The sequence below is a fragment of the Corylus avellana genome, chromosome ca7, assembly GCF_901000735.1.
Source record: "Corylus avellana chromosome ca7, CavTom2PMs-1.0".
Taxonomy (NCBI): domain Eukaryota; kingdom Viridiplantae; phylum Streptophyta; class Magnoliopsida; order Fagales; family Betulaceae; genus Corylus; species Corylus avellana.
This window is the reverse complement of record NC_081547.1, coordinates 9,232,401-9,249,073: the sequence shown is the minus strand read 5'-3', so window position 1 is coordinate 9,249,073 and position 16,673 is coordinate 9,232,401. Positions and strand designations below refer to the sequence as shown.

Sequence of the window (16,673 nt, the reverse complement as noted above, 5' to 3'; positions counted from 1 at the left end):
TGAGAGTTTTGAAAATTCAGGGGGTGCTTGTCAAAATGGCTGAAAGTTCATGGGGTTTTATGAAGTTTCTCCAAAAATTTAGGGAAAACTTTAGAAAGCCCCCATTAACTTCCAGCCATTTTGACATACCCTTCATGAATTTCCAATACTCTCACTTAGGCTCTCTGAACTTTAGTTTTCTCTAACTTTGGACCCTTTTAACTTTTTATACCCATTTTACCCTCAATTAAAACTATGTTGTTTTGGACCCAACCAAAACTACATTGTTTTGGACTCCAAAACTACAACGTTTTGGGCTTCAAAACTACATCATTACTCAACCCAAAACGACGTCGTTTTGAGCATAATATTAATAAAAAATAAAAAATAAAAAAAATCGGGAGCCACCTCCTTGGCCAAAATGAGGTGGCCTGAAGCCACCCCGATTTCTTTTTTTAATTAATTAATTAATTAATTTTGCTTTTATTTTAAAATAATAATGCCTAAAACGACGTCGTTTTGGGCTGGGTAGGTGTTGTAGTTTTAAGACACAAAACGACGTAGTTTTGGGGAAGGTAAAATAGGTATAAAAAGTCGAATTGTTTGACTTTAACGTTAAAAGGATCCAAAGTAAGAGAAAACCAAAGTTCAGAGGACCTAAGTGAGAGTTTTAAAAATTCAAAGGGGTATGTCAACATGGCTTAGAGGGACTTTCTAAGTTTCCCAAAAATTTAATTAGAAAGTCATCAGCCTGGTCTGGGAGACGAAGAAAGAGTGTAGACAGAGAAAAAAAGAATTGGAAGCGACGATGAGCGAAGGTCCAAAGCTCTACACCAACAAACCCAAGAAAGGTAAACTCAGCTTCCATTTCTGTATTTCCAGAAAACAATCGTTTCTTCTTTTGTTTTCGAAAAACATTACCATCAAGAATGCGTGGTTTTTGTATCTGACTGTTGATTGATTGCTTGTGATTTTTACAAACAGCGCAACTCAAACAATTTCAAGAGCAGCAACAGAAATCTCAGGAATTTTCCTCACCGTCGTCGTCTTCGTCGTCAATGGGGACTCAGTCTCCAGCTCCGCCACCCCAGCAGCCTCCAAAAGAGTCATTTGCTCGGCGCTACAAGTTTCTCTGGCCTATGCTTTTGGCTGTCAATCTTGCTGTTGGAGGTCCCTTTCTTTCTCTTATTCCTTAGCTTTGTGAAATTAATTTTTTTTCCCTTCAATTTCTTATGTACTTTTGTGTAAATGGGTATTTATTTGTGTACGAGATGATTAGTCGTATATTGGCCTGCATCAAATGGTGTCATGGGTTTTTATATTTTAGCTTGAAAGAATGATGTTTAAGCTTATTGAGTGCTTTTCTTCTTGATGTTGTTGTTGATGGGTATTCTGTTGTTAGAATGGGGGCTGGGATTTCAATCTCATTTTCTGTGGATTTTTTGACTGGTTCAATTGATCTGACTTTGCGGAAGACTTGGTAACACAAATCAGAAGCGTCTGCGTGTTCTGACCAGAAGATAAAACAAGCCCTTATGCTTAAACAACTATAATCTCCGTAGAGTATTTGAGAAAATTCTAGGATTTGATAATAATTCAAGTTGTGTATTTTACATTACAGACTAACATATAGATAGAAGAGAAATACTTGTAGAGATAGTAAACATAGTACTGAAAATAAAATTAATCCTAGTAAGGAAAGTAAACCTGATCCTAGTAGGTAAATGAAATAATTAACTCCTAGAAAGGAAAGGAAATAAGTCTTAATTAAAATAAAAATAAAAATGCTTATCAAAAATAAAAAAATAAAAAATAAAAATCAACTAAAATCTCCATCTTCGCAGTTGCGTTGAATTAGATGTAGCGTCCTACATCATGATTAGTGATTGTGAACATAAGGGAATTTGTTAAATGGGTTTTGAGGTGTTCCAAGGTTGGGCTTGTGTGGGATTTATGATTCTCCTTAGTTGAGAAATTGTGTGAGAATATGTTGCCTTCCCAAGTTACTTAGAAATGACTCTCAATCAATCCATATTTTTTGTCTTGAAACCATTCATCTACGTATATTATAAGACACATACACACAATCTCAAAACACAAATACAAAAGATGAGCAAGTTCCTGAATTAATAATCAAAACCATTCTCAAAAATCTAATATGTTTGCTAGATAGCTTTTATAGTAGTAGATCAAATCTTCATATAGGCTTCATATGTGTTGGAGACAATGTTGGATAACTGGAAGCATGCAATGTAATTATATAACAATGTTATATCTTTTTATTCATCAAAAAATTGTATTGACTACCAGATGGGAGGTAAGTCTAGATGATGGGCCAAACCTTGGCATCGCTCAATCACTCTCTTATATATGTATTAACTGTACTTTTGATCTAGTCAAAGCCTATGTAAAATGGACTCAGGTTCCACATCTAGGTCTCATACTTGTTATTTTCCATGTCTTAGGATTCATGGACACAGCTTACTCATCTAAATCTCTTAATTTTTATTCATCTTGAATTCAAACAGAAGTAGTTCTGTGTTGTTGTTTGTTGCATGTGTACTTCACTTGACTTGAAAAATCCATGTAACATAAGAGCAACTTAAGAGGCTGTCTTAAGGAAGTTCTTAACCTTTTCTTTGTGTATTGAACAATCTTGTGGGGCATGTGTTTTGCAGAAATAGTATTGGACATGTATTCCTCTTTTATACTAGTGTTTTGTTGAGTATTATACTGATGCCTCACTTATACTTAACACAATTAATTGACATGTTTGAACTATCTATGGAGAGAGGGATTAAAATAATAGTTCCAAATAAAGAAGCCTGATTGAGTTGAAATAAATCTTGTGGTAGTCACAAATAGCTGAAGGACTGTCAAAATCTCCAGCAGTTGAAGGTTTGCACTGTCCATTTTGGAGTTTAGGGAAACAAAAATAAAGCGCTGTAGTTAAATCGTAGGAATGTTATAAAGGTTGAAGATTTTGTTTAGGTACTCTAAAGGCAATCCATGAAAACTATCAATTGTCATCTCTGATTAAACAAATACAAGTCTATTTTCTTAAGGTCTGTAGTTCCACTGCTACAGACTACAGTATATACAATAATAGGCAGGGTATTTTAATTTGGGGGCATTTGGCATCCATTTTCTTCTACCCAAGCGTGAGGGGATTTAAAAAAAAGCTTATCTTTTACCTATTTTCTGGTCCCCCATGGATATCGTTGGGCTGAATGGCAAATTTTCCTCTAGAAGATTTGCTAATATTTTATGCTTTGATTCTAACTCAATCAAAGCTGGGCATGCTGATATAATGCAGCTAAAGATGAGTTTGCCCTTAAGTGTCAATTCAAGAAGAAGAAATACCACATTATCAAAATTCTTGATCACGGGCTACGTAACTCAAAGTATGTCCTTACCTGTTTGTTGCATGTCCTGCCCCAGGGGAGGGGTTGGATGGAGAAAATCGATGTTAATTTTGAGAATTATCACATAACAGTAAGAAAGGATGGAGCTCTTGGTGGCTTCAACCCTCAAATTTTCACAGACCTTAGCATTGACTTTCTTTGACCAAATTGTGCACTTCCAATATAATATGCATTGGCATCTCCATTACTACTACTATTTGTTTTCCTCTCTGGCATCATGATGGAAGAGTCAAAGTAGCATCATAGAGTTGTTTTTATTATAATATGTTGGAATATAAGTGAGAGAGGTCATTGCACATGCTACTGTAGTGGACTGGTAATGATAGCTGTGGCTTGGAGAAACAGTTCAATTATTGTTGCTAATGACAAAGACATCATAAAAGAGAAAAACAGTTCTTTACATCCTTGTAATATTCACACTTTGTTCTGTGCACCATATACAAATGAAAAGTAGAAAAATAATTTAAATTTATACCCTTCTGGTGTTTGATTTGTTAAGTGGGAGAAAAGAAAAAGAACTGTAAGGAAATCGTGTCAGCATTTTCTTCTTGGGCTAACCCAAATTTGCTCTTAATGTTAGGTGGGATTTGGAGAGAAAGTTGTTCATTAGGAAGAAAAGATACTAAAATTTGATTTCCTTCCATATATTTTCTCTCCACTCTCTCTTTATTGCAAAACAATGGAAAATAATGTAGTTTTCCATATTTTTATTTTCTCTTTGTTTCTTTTAAATTCCTGTTGTAGAATGTGAACTAAATAGATCTAGAATTACTGTCTGAAAAACTACATAAAACACATGCAGATATATTATTGTCAACTAGACCAGTTAATTGCATTTTAGTAATTAATCGGATATTTCCCGGTTGAAGAAAAATTGAGGAATGAGGCTGCTTAATAAAAGGTTTATTACCATTGCTTTATCATTTGGTTTTCTTCTTAAGGAGTGCTGCTAACAATGCATTATGGCTAATATCACTTTAAAGTATTCTTTTCTGAGCATGTCTATTTATAAATTTGAAGCGAACTTCTTGTTATGCCGTATATTAAACCCAAGCCTTCTCTGACCTAAAGGCAGAAGTTCCTATGCCTTCCTTGTGCTCTTTTTCAACCCGAAAGATTAATTTTTTTGAGCTCTGCTTCTGTTGTTAACTCTGAAGTAGTGGTGAAAATTATGGGTTGTGCTCTGAGAAAAGGCAAGCCAGTCATCGATGTATAACTAAATAAATAAGGTCCCTCCCTTCCTGAAGAAAGATAGCATGGGAAGATATCAAGAGGCCTGCTGAATTTCATTAATTTTGGTTAACTACCATGGTTAAGCTTGTTGAATCTACTTCATAACCTTTATTTTTTGAACTTTTTTGGTATCTGCATTGGACGGTCTGCTTTTGTATACAATGGATTAGGGGTACATATCTTTGATCTATACATGGGGATGTGTTTTCCATAGGCCAAAGTAAGCACCATGTGCCAAACTAAACAGCTTGTATTGAGGCTACATAACATGGACACTGAAAAAGTTGCAAAGTCTCCCTGTAAGACATGATTTGACTTGTGAAAATATGGGATATGCACCTTGCATGCCTACTGTTGGGCATGTTCTCAAGTGTCAATGTCCTGCATAGCTAGAGAGGAATGTATCGTATTTCCTTCATGGTTGCTCTGATATTTCTTCTATTTTCTCTTTTGTTGCAAAAAATTACTTATGTGAGCAATTACTCCTATAATATTGCATATTATATGTTTGCCTGGTCCCATGGACTGATATTTGGAGAGTACACAAATAGGAAACCTTGACACACCCAAACGAACTTATAATCTTCCTATCTAGTATGCTTAACATGATATCAACATTTGCAACTTTACATTTTTATTATGCTGATTGCTGGTTGATCTTCCTCACTTAATTGTCTGCTGTTTGGATTTGCGACAATATGCATATTGATGTCTCCTTGATATTAATGCTGTTGTTTCTAGTAATGTTATTATCATGCATGTTTGCCTTGTATTTGCCCCACTTTCTAGACAGCAACATTCTTGTTGAGGATGCATATTGCTTCATTTTGAAGAATTCTGGAGAATATCTTTCTTCTCGTTTTCTTATATAATAGTAGCAGGAGTAACTAGAAGCATTCTTCACTCTACTAGAAAAACTCTGTAGTTACCTAATTAGAGTAATCCATTTGCTATTTATTATGGATCTTAGAGCCAATGGTCATGTAACAGACTTATATGTCGATCCATCTAATATGTGACTAACCATGATCATGGTCCTTTTCCCTTTAGCATAATCATTATGGATTATTGTGATTATGGGATAGTAGACATGTACTAGATCATTGCAAAAGGTTTAGGTGGGAGAAGAAAACAAATCCAGAATGTAAGTCTTGCATAATTATTTACTCTCCTTCTAAAGCTCTACTACTCAATATGGTCAATATCATATAGAAATAATCTTTGGGTTTATCTGTACCAATGGTCAGCAATATGTTGAACAGACAAAGTTTGTATCAATTCCTTGGAAGTGCACTGTATCCTTCATAAAGAGTTACATACGGTGACACAAAGTAGGATGGAGTCATTTATATGCCTCACTCGAAGCTTATGGCAGCACTAGTGAGTAACAACAGTTTTTACTTGCCCCAACCACAGTCACTTTAACTGATAATGAAATCATGTTTGGCGTGTGACAGTCAGGTTTGAGATGGAAAAACTAGGGTTTACAAGAAAACATCCAATGAGGGTTAAACTTGTTTCATTACATTGACACGGAAGCAGAATGAACAGATTCCAATAAAGGAAAGATATTCTTAACATGTGTTAGTTCTATATATTATTTATGAGGTGTTCATATATTGTTTTGTGGTCCTAACTCGATGGATTTTCTTTTTCTTCTCTGCTTCTGGTGATGTTTTCTTTTCATATACAAGCTGCTAGTTTTAACTTATGGAATGACTATCTTGAAACTTTTGATTTAGTCGCTTGACAAAGCTGTCTCTAGGGCCCTTAATTTGCTTCTTATCAGATTTGAGGTTTTTGTGAACTTTATAGCTTACCTCTTCGTGAGGACAAAGAAGAAAGACACAGGCGTAGAGGAAGAAGTTGCAACTCCAGTTTCAACAATGGCTCCTACAACTGCTCCTGCTGCTGAAAAATCCTTACCCTCGCCACCCATCAAAGAGGCTGTGAAGTTGAAGGAACCAATTCCAGAGGATCAGCAGCGTGAACTTTTCAAGTGGATATTAGAAGAGAAAAGGAAGGTCAAACCAAAAGATCCTTCAGAGAAGAAGCGCATTGATGAAGAGAAAGCCATTCTCAAACAGTTTATTCGAGCAAAATCTATCCCAAGTATCTAGTTATTTAAAAGTTGTTCTCAAATTTAAAGATGGCTAGAAATTATTTTATTTTTCTTCATTTTAATTGAAAATGAAGTTTAGTTTATACATGTGTTGGATATCAATGTCTGCAAATACTTAGTCAAATTCCATTGAAGTTCTGTAAGTCTTTGTTAAGTGCAATACAAGGATAGCACTGACTAATTACTTCCCTGCTCTGCTAATGCCACAATAGATCCCATATGCAGCTATCATGGAGAAAATATAAACCTTAAGTTAAGAAGGGAAGAACCCAGGAAGTTACATAGAAGTTTTTTTTTTTTTTTGTTATTTGAGTAATTTATTTATTCTCTAACACTTTTTCTAATTATGATATTTAGGAAGGTGGAATGTGAGCTATGAACCTTTTCTTGCCATACCTGCTTGTCTGTGTTGGCTCATGTCGCTTTCAATGCAAAAGAAAACTATATAGTTTCTTTTAACAATTTGCCGCTCAAATTGTTATTGTTAACAATTTAGATAGCAAATGTGAGAGAGTCTTTATAGAGTTTACCTGTCCAAACAGAGATGGACGGAGAATTTAAAATTTGTTTAGATAGATGGACTTTATATTAAATTTTTTATATTTACTGATCGAATTACTAATAATACGAACAACAAAATTATCGAGAATCTTTATTCATTCGACTAGTTGCGTCAAGTGGTGGAGATACACATGGGATGGACCAAAGGGAGAGCTTTCACAATTTCCAAAGAGGACGACAGGACGTGGCCACTCCCCCCATTTGCATTTCCACAACATGCAAACTTCCAACAATACCGAACCAACTAACTACCACTGCCAACTAGGCTATTTTGGAACCTCCAATTAAGATTTCCTTTACCCAAAATCACACTCATAAGTTACTGAAAAACACCAGAATATACCTCTCAAGGTTCCCAATCTTGGACCTTTCAGACAATATTTAAACATATCCAAAATATTCTCCAAGATTCTGAGAGATATAGTGGAATGAATATAACTCACAAACAACACAAATACTGTGCCTGTGTGAGATAGAGAGAGAGAGAGAGAGAGAGAGAGCCGAACAATCGGATGCAATGATGAAAATGGATTAAAATAAGAAATTATAATGAAGAAACTTAATGAGAAGTTAGGCAGTTTGAAGAAAGAGATAAAGCAAAGCTGAGGAATGGAGGTTAACAATTAAAAACACAAGCAATCAAGAGATGGGCCATTGTGAGAATTGAATTATATTTGTTTGACACAGTCAAACAGAGATCTAGAAAGTTCATAAAAATAGGCTTAACTATGCGCCAAAGACAGATGGTTATACAAAAATATACCTCAAATATTGCCCATTACCTTTGATCAAGAGGAATTCATATAATTAGCAGTATTTTATGGCAAAGAGGCCGAGGTACATGTGGCCTCTTCCATATAAAATGAGAAAGGATGGGGAATGAATGTGACATGAGAGGTTGGCTGGCCTTGTGTGTATGTGTGTGTGTGTCTGTGCAAGAGAGAGAGAGAGAGAGGGACAAAAGCTAAGAAGCAGGGGATGATGATGGAGCATTGTGGTTGGATTTATTGAGTCTCACATGAATGCACGAGGCCGCCCATCTGCCACTGCCAAGGGGAGGGACTCCACAAGAACAATCATGCACTTGTGGGGACTTCTCTCTACTTGCATATCTATTATACTCATAAATAATAATTATAATAATAATAATAATACCCACCAAACAATTTTCACTTTTTTAACCTTACTCCAAATGTTACCATGATTTTGACCCAATTGAACAAAATGGGTCATTTGGTCAAACACACAATATATATTTGTATTTATATTTATTTGTTTCTAGCCTACCCTATAGTCTATATTCTTTTGTACAATTATAAATCAGAACCCACACAAGTGGGTTTTTTTCATTGGCCGAGATGCTATCATAATGTTAATATCACTAAAGTACATTGGTGTTACTTACTGTGATAGAAAAAAGGTCTTATTAGTGTTTGATAAAAAAAACTCTCTTATGAATTCCAAGGTACTTTTTTTTTACTTTGATTGAGTAATTTAATATTAATTTAATTAATTATTAAGGGGATTTATTATTCATAGGGACTAATGTACTCACAGGTGTAATATTAGCTTTGAATAAGATTTTGAATCAATCTATATTTGATTGACTACCTCCACTAGGGGTGGGCAAAATATCTGATTGTTGCCTATCAACTGCCACCGAACCTCTACCGACTTCTGGGAGTTGGTAGTCAGAATTAAAAAAAATTGTTTTGACATCAGTTTGGTTTGGTAGGCCGTTAACCGAACCAAACCAACTTTGGCCATCAATAGTTTTTTCCTCACTTATTTAGCCCAAAAACATGTCCAATAAGCACTTTTTTAGCCCAAAAAAATCATTTAGTCAAAAAAAAAAAAAAATGGCCCATAAAAATAGGCTTGCCTCCAATATAAAAAATGACTAATCGACTTAACCGAAATCGTCAAAATTTATTCTTGTTGATATGAAGTCAGTTAAATCACCGGCTTTTTGGTTCGGTGAGCGAAAATACTCCTACTATCACTGATTTAACTGATACCCAACCCTAATTTTTGCATCGAAGGTCAAACTCTTTTGATGCATCAACCTGACTATCTTTGCACCCCTAATTCCTTTATTATTGAGTGGTTGTTTAGATTTATAGATTTAATAGTGTATATGTTGTTACATTGTGAATAAATTGTCACATTCTTTAAAATTTGTAAATTACATGGTTTGTCAGGTTCATGTCAGGGCGACTCAGAGGTCAACTTGATATGGGTCAACCTGAATACAACTCATTTAGTTAAATCTATCAAATCCCTCAATTATGACACATACTATTTAAGTTGTGCGGATCACTCATAGATTAAGTGAGTTTACTTTAGATTGACCTGTTTATTAAACAAGCTAATACAAGTTGACCTGAATTGATTCGAACTCGATCATACAAAACTCAAATCCGTTAATTTCGTGTTGGCTTCACAGATCATATAATAAAATAAAATTTAGACCATAAAATAGTTAATCTCCATTTCAAATCTCGGATAAAGAGATGATTCTAATCCTATTAACTAATTCGGAAGAGCAGCACATTTTTTCGAAATCCATCCCAAAAATGTACTGCTCCATGCCACACTTGTAATTTATCCGGAAAATGTCCTGCTTCATGGGTGATTGGGCCGCTGAATAAGTAAAAAATAAAAAAAAATTAAAAATTAAAAATTAAAAATTCTGGGTTATTTTAGGCTGCCACCAGGTAAAAATCGGCCAGCTCCATCCAAGACAGAGCCTCCTGGTACTTGTAAAAGACAGCTTAATAAGGCAAGTCTTGACATTTATGCTTGTCTGCCCCCAACACAAATATTCCATGTTTTATATATATATATATATACTCTCTCTGTCTCTCTCTTCCCGCACGCGTGCGCGTACGCATATGGACACTTAAAAGCATATTTAGTCATGGCCGTGGCAACCATGATTAAGCATATTTAAGCCAAAGCTTTGAGGCAGAGAGAGAGAGAGAGAGAGAGAGAGACCGTGCATGCGAGGAAAACATAAAATCCATAATGGACAATATGTGGGTTGTGTTAGGGACAGCAATTTTCCTGTCCGCCATAATTCTCTACAGGAACTGCAGGTTTCGACTCATCAGATCAAAACACAGAAGCCCACTTCCTTTAGGCACTCTTGGTTTGCCTTTTCTCGGGGAAACCATCGAGTTCGTGTCTTTTGCTTACTCTGACCGCCCAGAGTCCTTCATGGACAAACGTCGCCGCATGTAAGTTTTTTTTATTTTACTCTCCATTAATTAATTAACTTCTCAAAATTAAACAAACCATATTTGTAATTATTAATATTTAGTATTTGGGTTTTTGAAGATATGGCAAGGTGTTCAAGTCACACATATTTGGGAGCCCCACAATCGTTTCAACGGATGCAGAAGTGACCAAATTTGTTCTTCAGAGTGATGCCAAGACTTTCGTGCCTTCTTACCCCAAATCTCTCACTGAGCTCATGGGGAAGTCTTCTATTTTGCTCATCAATGGCAGCTTGCAAAAGAGAATCCATGGACTCATAGGAGCCTTCTTCAAGTCCCCTCATCTCAAGGCTCAAATTACTAGGGACATGCACAAGTATGTTCAACAATCTCTGGCAAATTGGAAAGATGACACTCCCATTTACATTCAAGATGAAACCAAAAATGTTAGCTCTCTCTCTCTCTCTTTCTCTCTAAAATCTATTTATTCTTCCTCTAAGTTTAAGGGGACTTCTTGAGAAGTGTTCCTATAGACACAAGATAAAACAAATTAAAGATGCCATCTCTCTAATTAAATCTAGAGAGCAATACTATTTAGTAAATTGCTAAACGAACGTCATACATAAATCAACTCGAGCTAGCTAAGAGTTGATTTTCACTGTCACATCATCCTAATCGATAGCGGTTCTTTTGCTATGTTTAAGATGTTCTATGAGGAAGTAATTAAGAGCCCTAATAGGCGCATGATTGACTAACTCTCTCTTTTGAAAAGCAATCATCCATGTTTTGATAATCTCTCTGGCTCCTACTTAAGTTTGAAAATGATTCTGTATATATAAAAGTAAGAAAGTAACCCAGTTGGCTATGGGGTTCATAATCATGATTTGCATGAATCATATTGTCTGGAATATTAGATTCACCATTATTATGTTTATCTTGTCCTTTTGAAAAGTAACTGATCAGATCACTCTTTTTTGTCTCCAGATTGCCTTTCAAGTACTAGTCAAGGCATTGATTAGTTTGGATCCTGGTGAAGAAATGGAGCTTCTAAAGAAACAGTTTCAAGAATTCATCTCTGGCCTCATGTCTTTACCCATAAAAATACCTGGAACTAAACTCTACAGATCATTACAGGCATGTTAATTTCTTTATCCATATGTTTTTTTCTTTTTTCTTTTTTCTTTTTTAATTTTTTTTTTATCACTTAATAAATTTAAATTTCAGGCAAAGAAGAAAATGGTTAAGTTAGTGCAGAATATAATCCAAGCTAGAAGACACAGTGGGCTCTCTACGGTTCCAAAAGATGTGGTTGATGTTTTACTCAATGATTCAAGTGAGCAATTAACAGACGATTTAATAGCAGATAATATGATTGACATGATGATTCCGGGAGAGGATTCAGTGCCTGTTCTTATGACTTTAGCAATAAAATACCTCTCCGATTGCCCCACTGCTCTACAACAATTAACAGTATGAAATTTTTCTCTTCTCCTTTTTAATGTAATTAATTATAATCACAATTAATTAACCATGTTAATTATTAATTTCTATCATGACTAACATATCCTGCCAAAATGATTATCATGCTATAGCTAGCTAGCTTTTGGAAATGCATGAGATATAAGTCCAATTTTTTGACCACTTTTACAGTGTCATTTTCGCTTAATTTTGTCATTTCTAGGAGTATAATTCCTTTCCCACTAATTTTGTCAAACGTCTACTAGTAGAAGTGGAATATATGGTGAGAATTTAGCTACTAGGGTTTGTCCACACTATGGTCTTTTATGTGAGAGAAATCCATCACAGGTGGAATCAATATTACAGACAAAGAAATTAGTCTTAATATTGATTTCCAAAAGATTTAGCGTCTAATCATTAAGAAAATTAATAACCTTTTTCAAGAGGGACACCGTTTATTTTAAAAGTTCAAATACTTAATAGTGTACATAAAGTCAACATTACCACGTTTTTTAAAAACTTTAAGTAATATGATATTATGTATAGTGTTAGATACAGAAACTTTAAATCCCGACTATAAAATATATATTAATTATTTATTTCATTTGAGGAGACGTATAGAAAGTTTCTTGAGCTTGTTGGGCCAATTATTGGCTTGTGACCTATTACTTGCACGTGTGGTTGCTTTTCACATATATCATGTACTACTAATTTGTTTTGGTTTATTATTAGTTCCTTTTGTAATGGAAATCTTGATGAAAAATCTCAGGAGGAAAACTTGAAGATGAAAAAACTCAAACAACAGCTTGGGGAGCCTTTGTCTTGGAGTGATTACTTATCATTACCATTTACACAAACTGTAAGTTATATATATGAATAAATTAAGGAAAACTAAATAAACCCACTATTAATTATAAGTAATGATGTGTCTTGTTTATATATATATATATATTCATCTGTAGGTGATTACAGAAACTCTAAGGATGGGAAACATTATAATTGGGGTGATGAGAAAGGCCATGAAAGACGTAGAGATAAAAGGGTATTTGATACCAAAAGGATGGTGTGTTTTTACATATTTTAGGTCGGTTCATCTTGATGAAAATCACTATGAGTGGCCTTACAAGTTCAATCCATGGAGGTGGCAAGTAAGGAGGGCCCCCACCTTTTCTGCGCTATTTGTCTGCTTTTGTTGTTTCTTTTAGCTTTTTAGTAATGGAATATGGGGGCCTTTCAGGACAAAGACATGGTGAGCAGTTGCAGCTTCACTCCTTTTGGCGGTGGGCAAAGGCTGTGCCCTGGGCTTGACTTGGCCAGGCTGGAAGCTTCCATCTTCCTCCATCACTTTGTTACTCAATTCAGGTACTCAGTGAATGCTTTTTTCGTTTTTGTTAGATCATCGTTTATCTCAAAAATTTAATCATTTAATTAATATTATAATTCATACTCATGTATGGGCTTAAACAAGCTCAACGTGTAGAATATTTAGGGTTTGAACTTACGATATCTAATTCTGATACCATATTAAATCATCACTAATTTTAAAAGTTTTAACTGATTTGAAAGACGAGACTCAACACGTAAATTGTAGAGTCATGATTCAAACTGATGAAGACATTTTGCTTTAATATCGAGTTAAATCATCATCTCTCTCATATGTTACGTTCAATCGATTATTGTTGAACTTTTTGTCATTAGTCTCCAGTGATCACCTACCACACGTGATGAAAGAGATAAAGCTTTGTAAATATGCATCAATGGCTAACATGCATGTACACGTGGTTACATCCGTGCTTGATGGAAACCTAGCTAGCTAAAGAAAGTGACATATGTATTTCTGCTTACAAATATATATAAAGTTGTTCCATTCTTAAAGCTCTCCATCGATCGAGCTGAAAAAAATCCTAATGCTTTTATGGTAGAAATTAGCCGAAGTCCTTTCCGAAGGTTGTCGAGCCAAAACACTAGATTTCTTCTATACTTTTTGCACATGACAGGGACAGAACATAGCATAAAACATCAAAACTTCCTGTCATTTTTGGCTCGCTGGTTTTTTAGCTAAGGCATCCTTTTCATATATACTTTATTGAAAGATTCTTCTTCCCTGCTTGCTTACAAACCTCCCTTTGGCATTTACCATGTGACACCCTAACATATCTATATATTTCACATATTTTTCCAACTAGGGGAGTATAAAACAGCAGAAAAATTATCTACAGTTTTGGTCCATTTTCAAAAAAATCCCTCTATTTTAATTTTTTTTTTTCAATAACAGTATCAGATTTTAGTTATTTTTCAATCAAATATTTCCTGTTAATTAATAATATATCAATTAATATACTCCTAATATATATATCATTGTGATAAAACACCCTTTAGGCTGGATGGACCATCACTTATAGTAGTGGCTTAATTTTTTTGGTTGGTAGGGTATATTTGACATTTCATATATATGGGCTAAGGCTCAAGATAATAAATTATATATATATATATATTTCCCTTAAAAGATAAAATCAAGTCTCTCTGTGTTACCATGTGATTTAGCATCCAGAAGCAGTGACTAGATTTCCAAATTGTGATGGAACATGTGTGATGCTCCATAAACCAAACTCAACGTGTGACTTTTCCAAACTGTACGTGTTAATTTTGAACCATTAATGAGTTAATTTGTGACATTTGTGTCCCATCTCTCTTTGTATCCATTGGCATATCCAAGAAATTTTTGACTAGTCAATTGCATCGAAAACATGATTCTTGAACAACTTTTGTTTTATGTCTTGATCTGGCAGTCATAATTTTGCCATATAGTGCCCCTGCTGGCACCAATCAATAATAATATATCTTGAGAAATGAGGATATATATGGTCAATCTAGCTAGACTACTTAGATCAAAATACTCGGAAAACAAGGTTAATTTTATTTACTTTGTTCATTTTAGGTCTTAAAGGCTAAAAGATTGTCTTAGCTAGCTAGCAGCTCGCTTGGAATACCAAATCTGATAAATTGGTCTAATCCTTTGACTGCCTTTGTTGTAAACAATTATCAATTCTGCATATGAGCAACACTATCAATGATTATTTAATATATATCTCATAGGGATTGTATATATATATATATATATATATATATATTGAATTCCTTTACATGCTCCTAGCTGTCATTATAGAGATGATCCATTAAAGAATTAATCTCTTAACCAATTCAGCTTAGCTTAGGCCAACAAAGAGTGTACTTGATAATTAATAGGGTTTTCTAGCTAGGGGAAAAAAAAAGAAAAAAAGAAAAAGAAAAAGAAATGCACCCTTTTGATCTTAGTCCAACCTTGATTTGACTGCTTTAATTTCATTGTTAAATAATAATGCATATTAATTAGCTCAATATTTTATAAGAATTTAATTAATGTGAATATTGGTTTATCATGATTTCCATGCAGGTGGGTGGCTGAAGAAGATACAATTGTTAACTTTCCCACTGTAAGAATGAAGAGGAGGATGCCAATTTGGGTGAAGAGGAGAGGGGACCCTTGAGAGCTGCTTTGGCCAAAAGGAAAATTTGAAGAAGTGAAAAAAAACTTCGACACAATGATACAGAAGAGAGACGTGAAAAGACAAAGAAATGAAAGTGGAAAGAAGTGATTGGCCACAGCACACACGTGGGGTGGCATCACAAGCTGACATAATTTGTCCTCTTTCACAGCTATTGCACGTATCAACACTAGAAGTACAAAATTTTTGTAGGACCCAGTTGAATATCTCCCCTTAATTATTTACTGATTAATTTCTCTTTTTTAACTTGTTGCTTTTTAACTGGGCAAGAAAGCTATTTCACCAAGAAATTTCCTCTTTTTTACTTTGTATGTAGGAATTAAAATAAAAGGGAACCAAGAGAGCAACTTTTGGCTTTTTCTTCTTCTTATATATATCTATATATATTCTTTATTTATATTTACAGCATGCAACTTTTGATATGGTAGTGGGCATGGACAATGATTTGTGTTGCATGGGTCCCAATAATTATAGAATTTTCAGAACAACAAGTGTTGCAGTCTATTTAAATTAGTAATTCACATATTGGATGGTCCACTAGCTTTGTGAGTGAAGCTTACTCCATTATTGATCCTCCATGGTATACACATATGGGATGAGCAGTTTATTTACATTATATTCAAATCTTTCAAAACAAAAAGAGTGAATCTGACACTAATTAATTACTCTCTGTTTGAAAGATTTTTGGACACAGACATGGATGTATAGACGCCGACAGTTTAAGAAGTTCTATTGATTAAAAAACTTTTTGGACAGAATTGTAGACACAAACTTTTTATTTACCTAATGTTCGGACACTAAGGACAGATGCCTAAACATGAGAGGCGGTTAGGGTTATGAAACTTATGAAACCCTAGTTAGTTGTGTTTGGATACATTAAGATCATGCATGCCCAAATGCCACCACCGCATAATAACCCTATTGTTAATTATTTAAAGATTATTTTGTCTCAATCTTTGGTATTTTCTCTTTGATATGCAACTTTGAAAGGCTCCATAGAGAATATTGAGAGACAAGACAAGTCCCAAGATACAAGTTCTTTAGTATATGCATGTGTAAACAAAAGTTTGTGCACAAACAAATTCTACCAGTGAGAATTAGTAAGGATTCGTTTCAAGAATATTGGCCAACA

General features: G+C 34.5%; 2 protein-coding genes across 2 annotated transcripts; both read left to right on the top strand.

The window, feature by feature from the left end:
- Positions 1-709: 709 nt before the first annotated feature.
- LOC132188659 (uncharacterized) lies at positions 710-6,949 on the top strand. The gene is made up of 3 exons (XM_059603178.1): positions 710-830; positions 964-1,149; positions 6,453-6,949. Exons 1-3 carry the CDS (start codon positions 788-790, stop codon positions 6,755-6,757), a joined length of 534 nt encoding a protein of 177 aa, XP_059459161.1. The 5' UTR covers positions 710-787; the 3' UTR covers positions 6,758-6,949.
- Positions 6,950-10,153: 3,204 nt separating this feature from the next.
- On the top strand, positions 10,154-15,898 carry LOC132186074 (3-epi-6-deoxocathasterone 23-monooxygenase CYP90D1). Its single transcript, XM_059599857.1, has 8 exons — positions 10,154-10,559; positions 10,660-10,984; positions 11,523-11,672; positions 11,763-12,008; positions 12,766-12,855; positions 12,959-13,144; positions 13,234-13,358; positions 15,430-15,898. The coding sequence occupies exons 1-8, from the start codon at positions 10,348-10,350 to the stop codon at positions 15,521-15,523; spliced, it is 1,428 nt and encodes a 475-aa protein (XP_059455840.1). The 5' UTR covers positions 10,154-10,347; the 3' UTR covers positions 15,524-15,898.
- The last annotated feature ends 775 nt before the right edge of the window (positions 15,899-16,673 follow it).

Bases quoted from the DNA above. Each gene is read 5' to 3' on its own strand.
- LOC132186074 (XM_059599857.1), top strand. From the start codon at position 10,348: ATGGACAATATGTGGGTTGTGTTAGGGACAGCAATTTTCCTGTCCGCC. The intron at 10,985-11,522 runs GTTAGCTCTCTC...TTTTGTCTCCAG, and splicing joins TTCAAGATGAAACCAAAAAT to ATTGCCTTTCAAGTACTAGT. The intron at 12,009-12,765 runs GTATGAAATTTT...GAAAAATCTCAG, and splicing joins CTGCTCTACAACAATTAACA to GAGGAAAACTTGAAGATGAA.
- LOC132188659 (XM_059603178.1), top strand. From the start codon at position 788: ATGAGCGAAGGTCCAAAGCTCTACACCAACAAACCCAAGAAAG. The intron at 831-963 runs GTAAACTCAGCT...TTTTACAAACAG, and splicing joins CACCAACAAACCCAAGAAAG to CGCAACTCAAACAATTTCAA. The intron at 1,150-6,452 runs GTCCCTTTCTTT...TGAACTTTATAG, and splicing joins TGTCAATCTTGCTGTTGGAG to CTTACCTCTTCGTGAGGACA.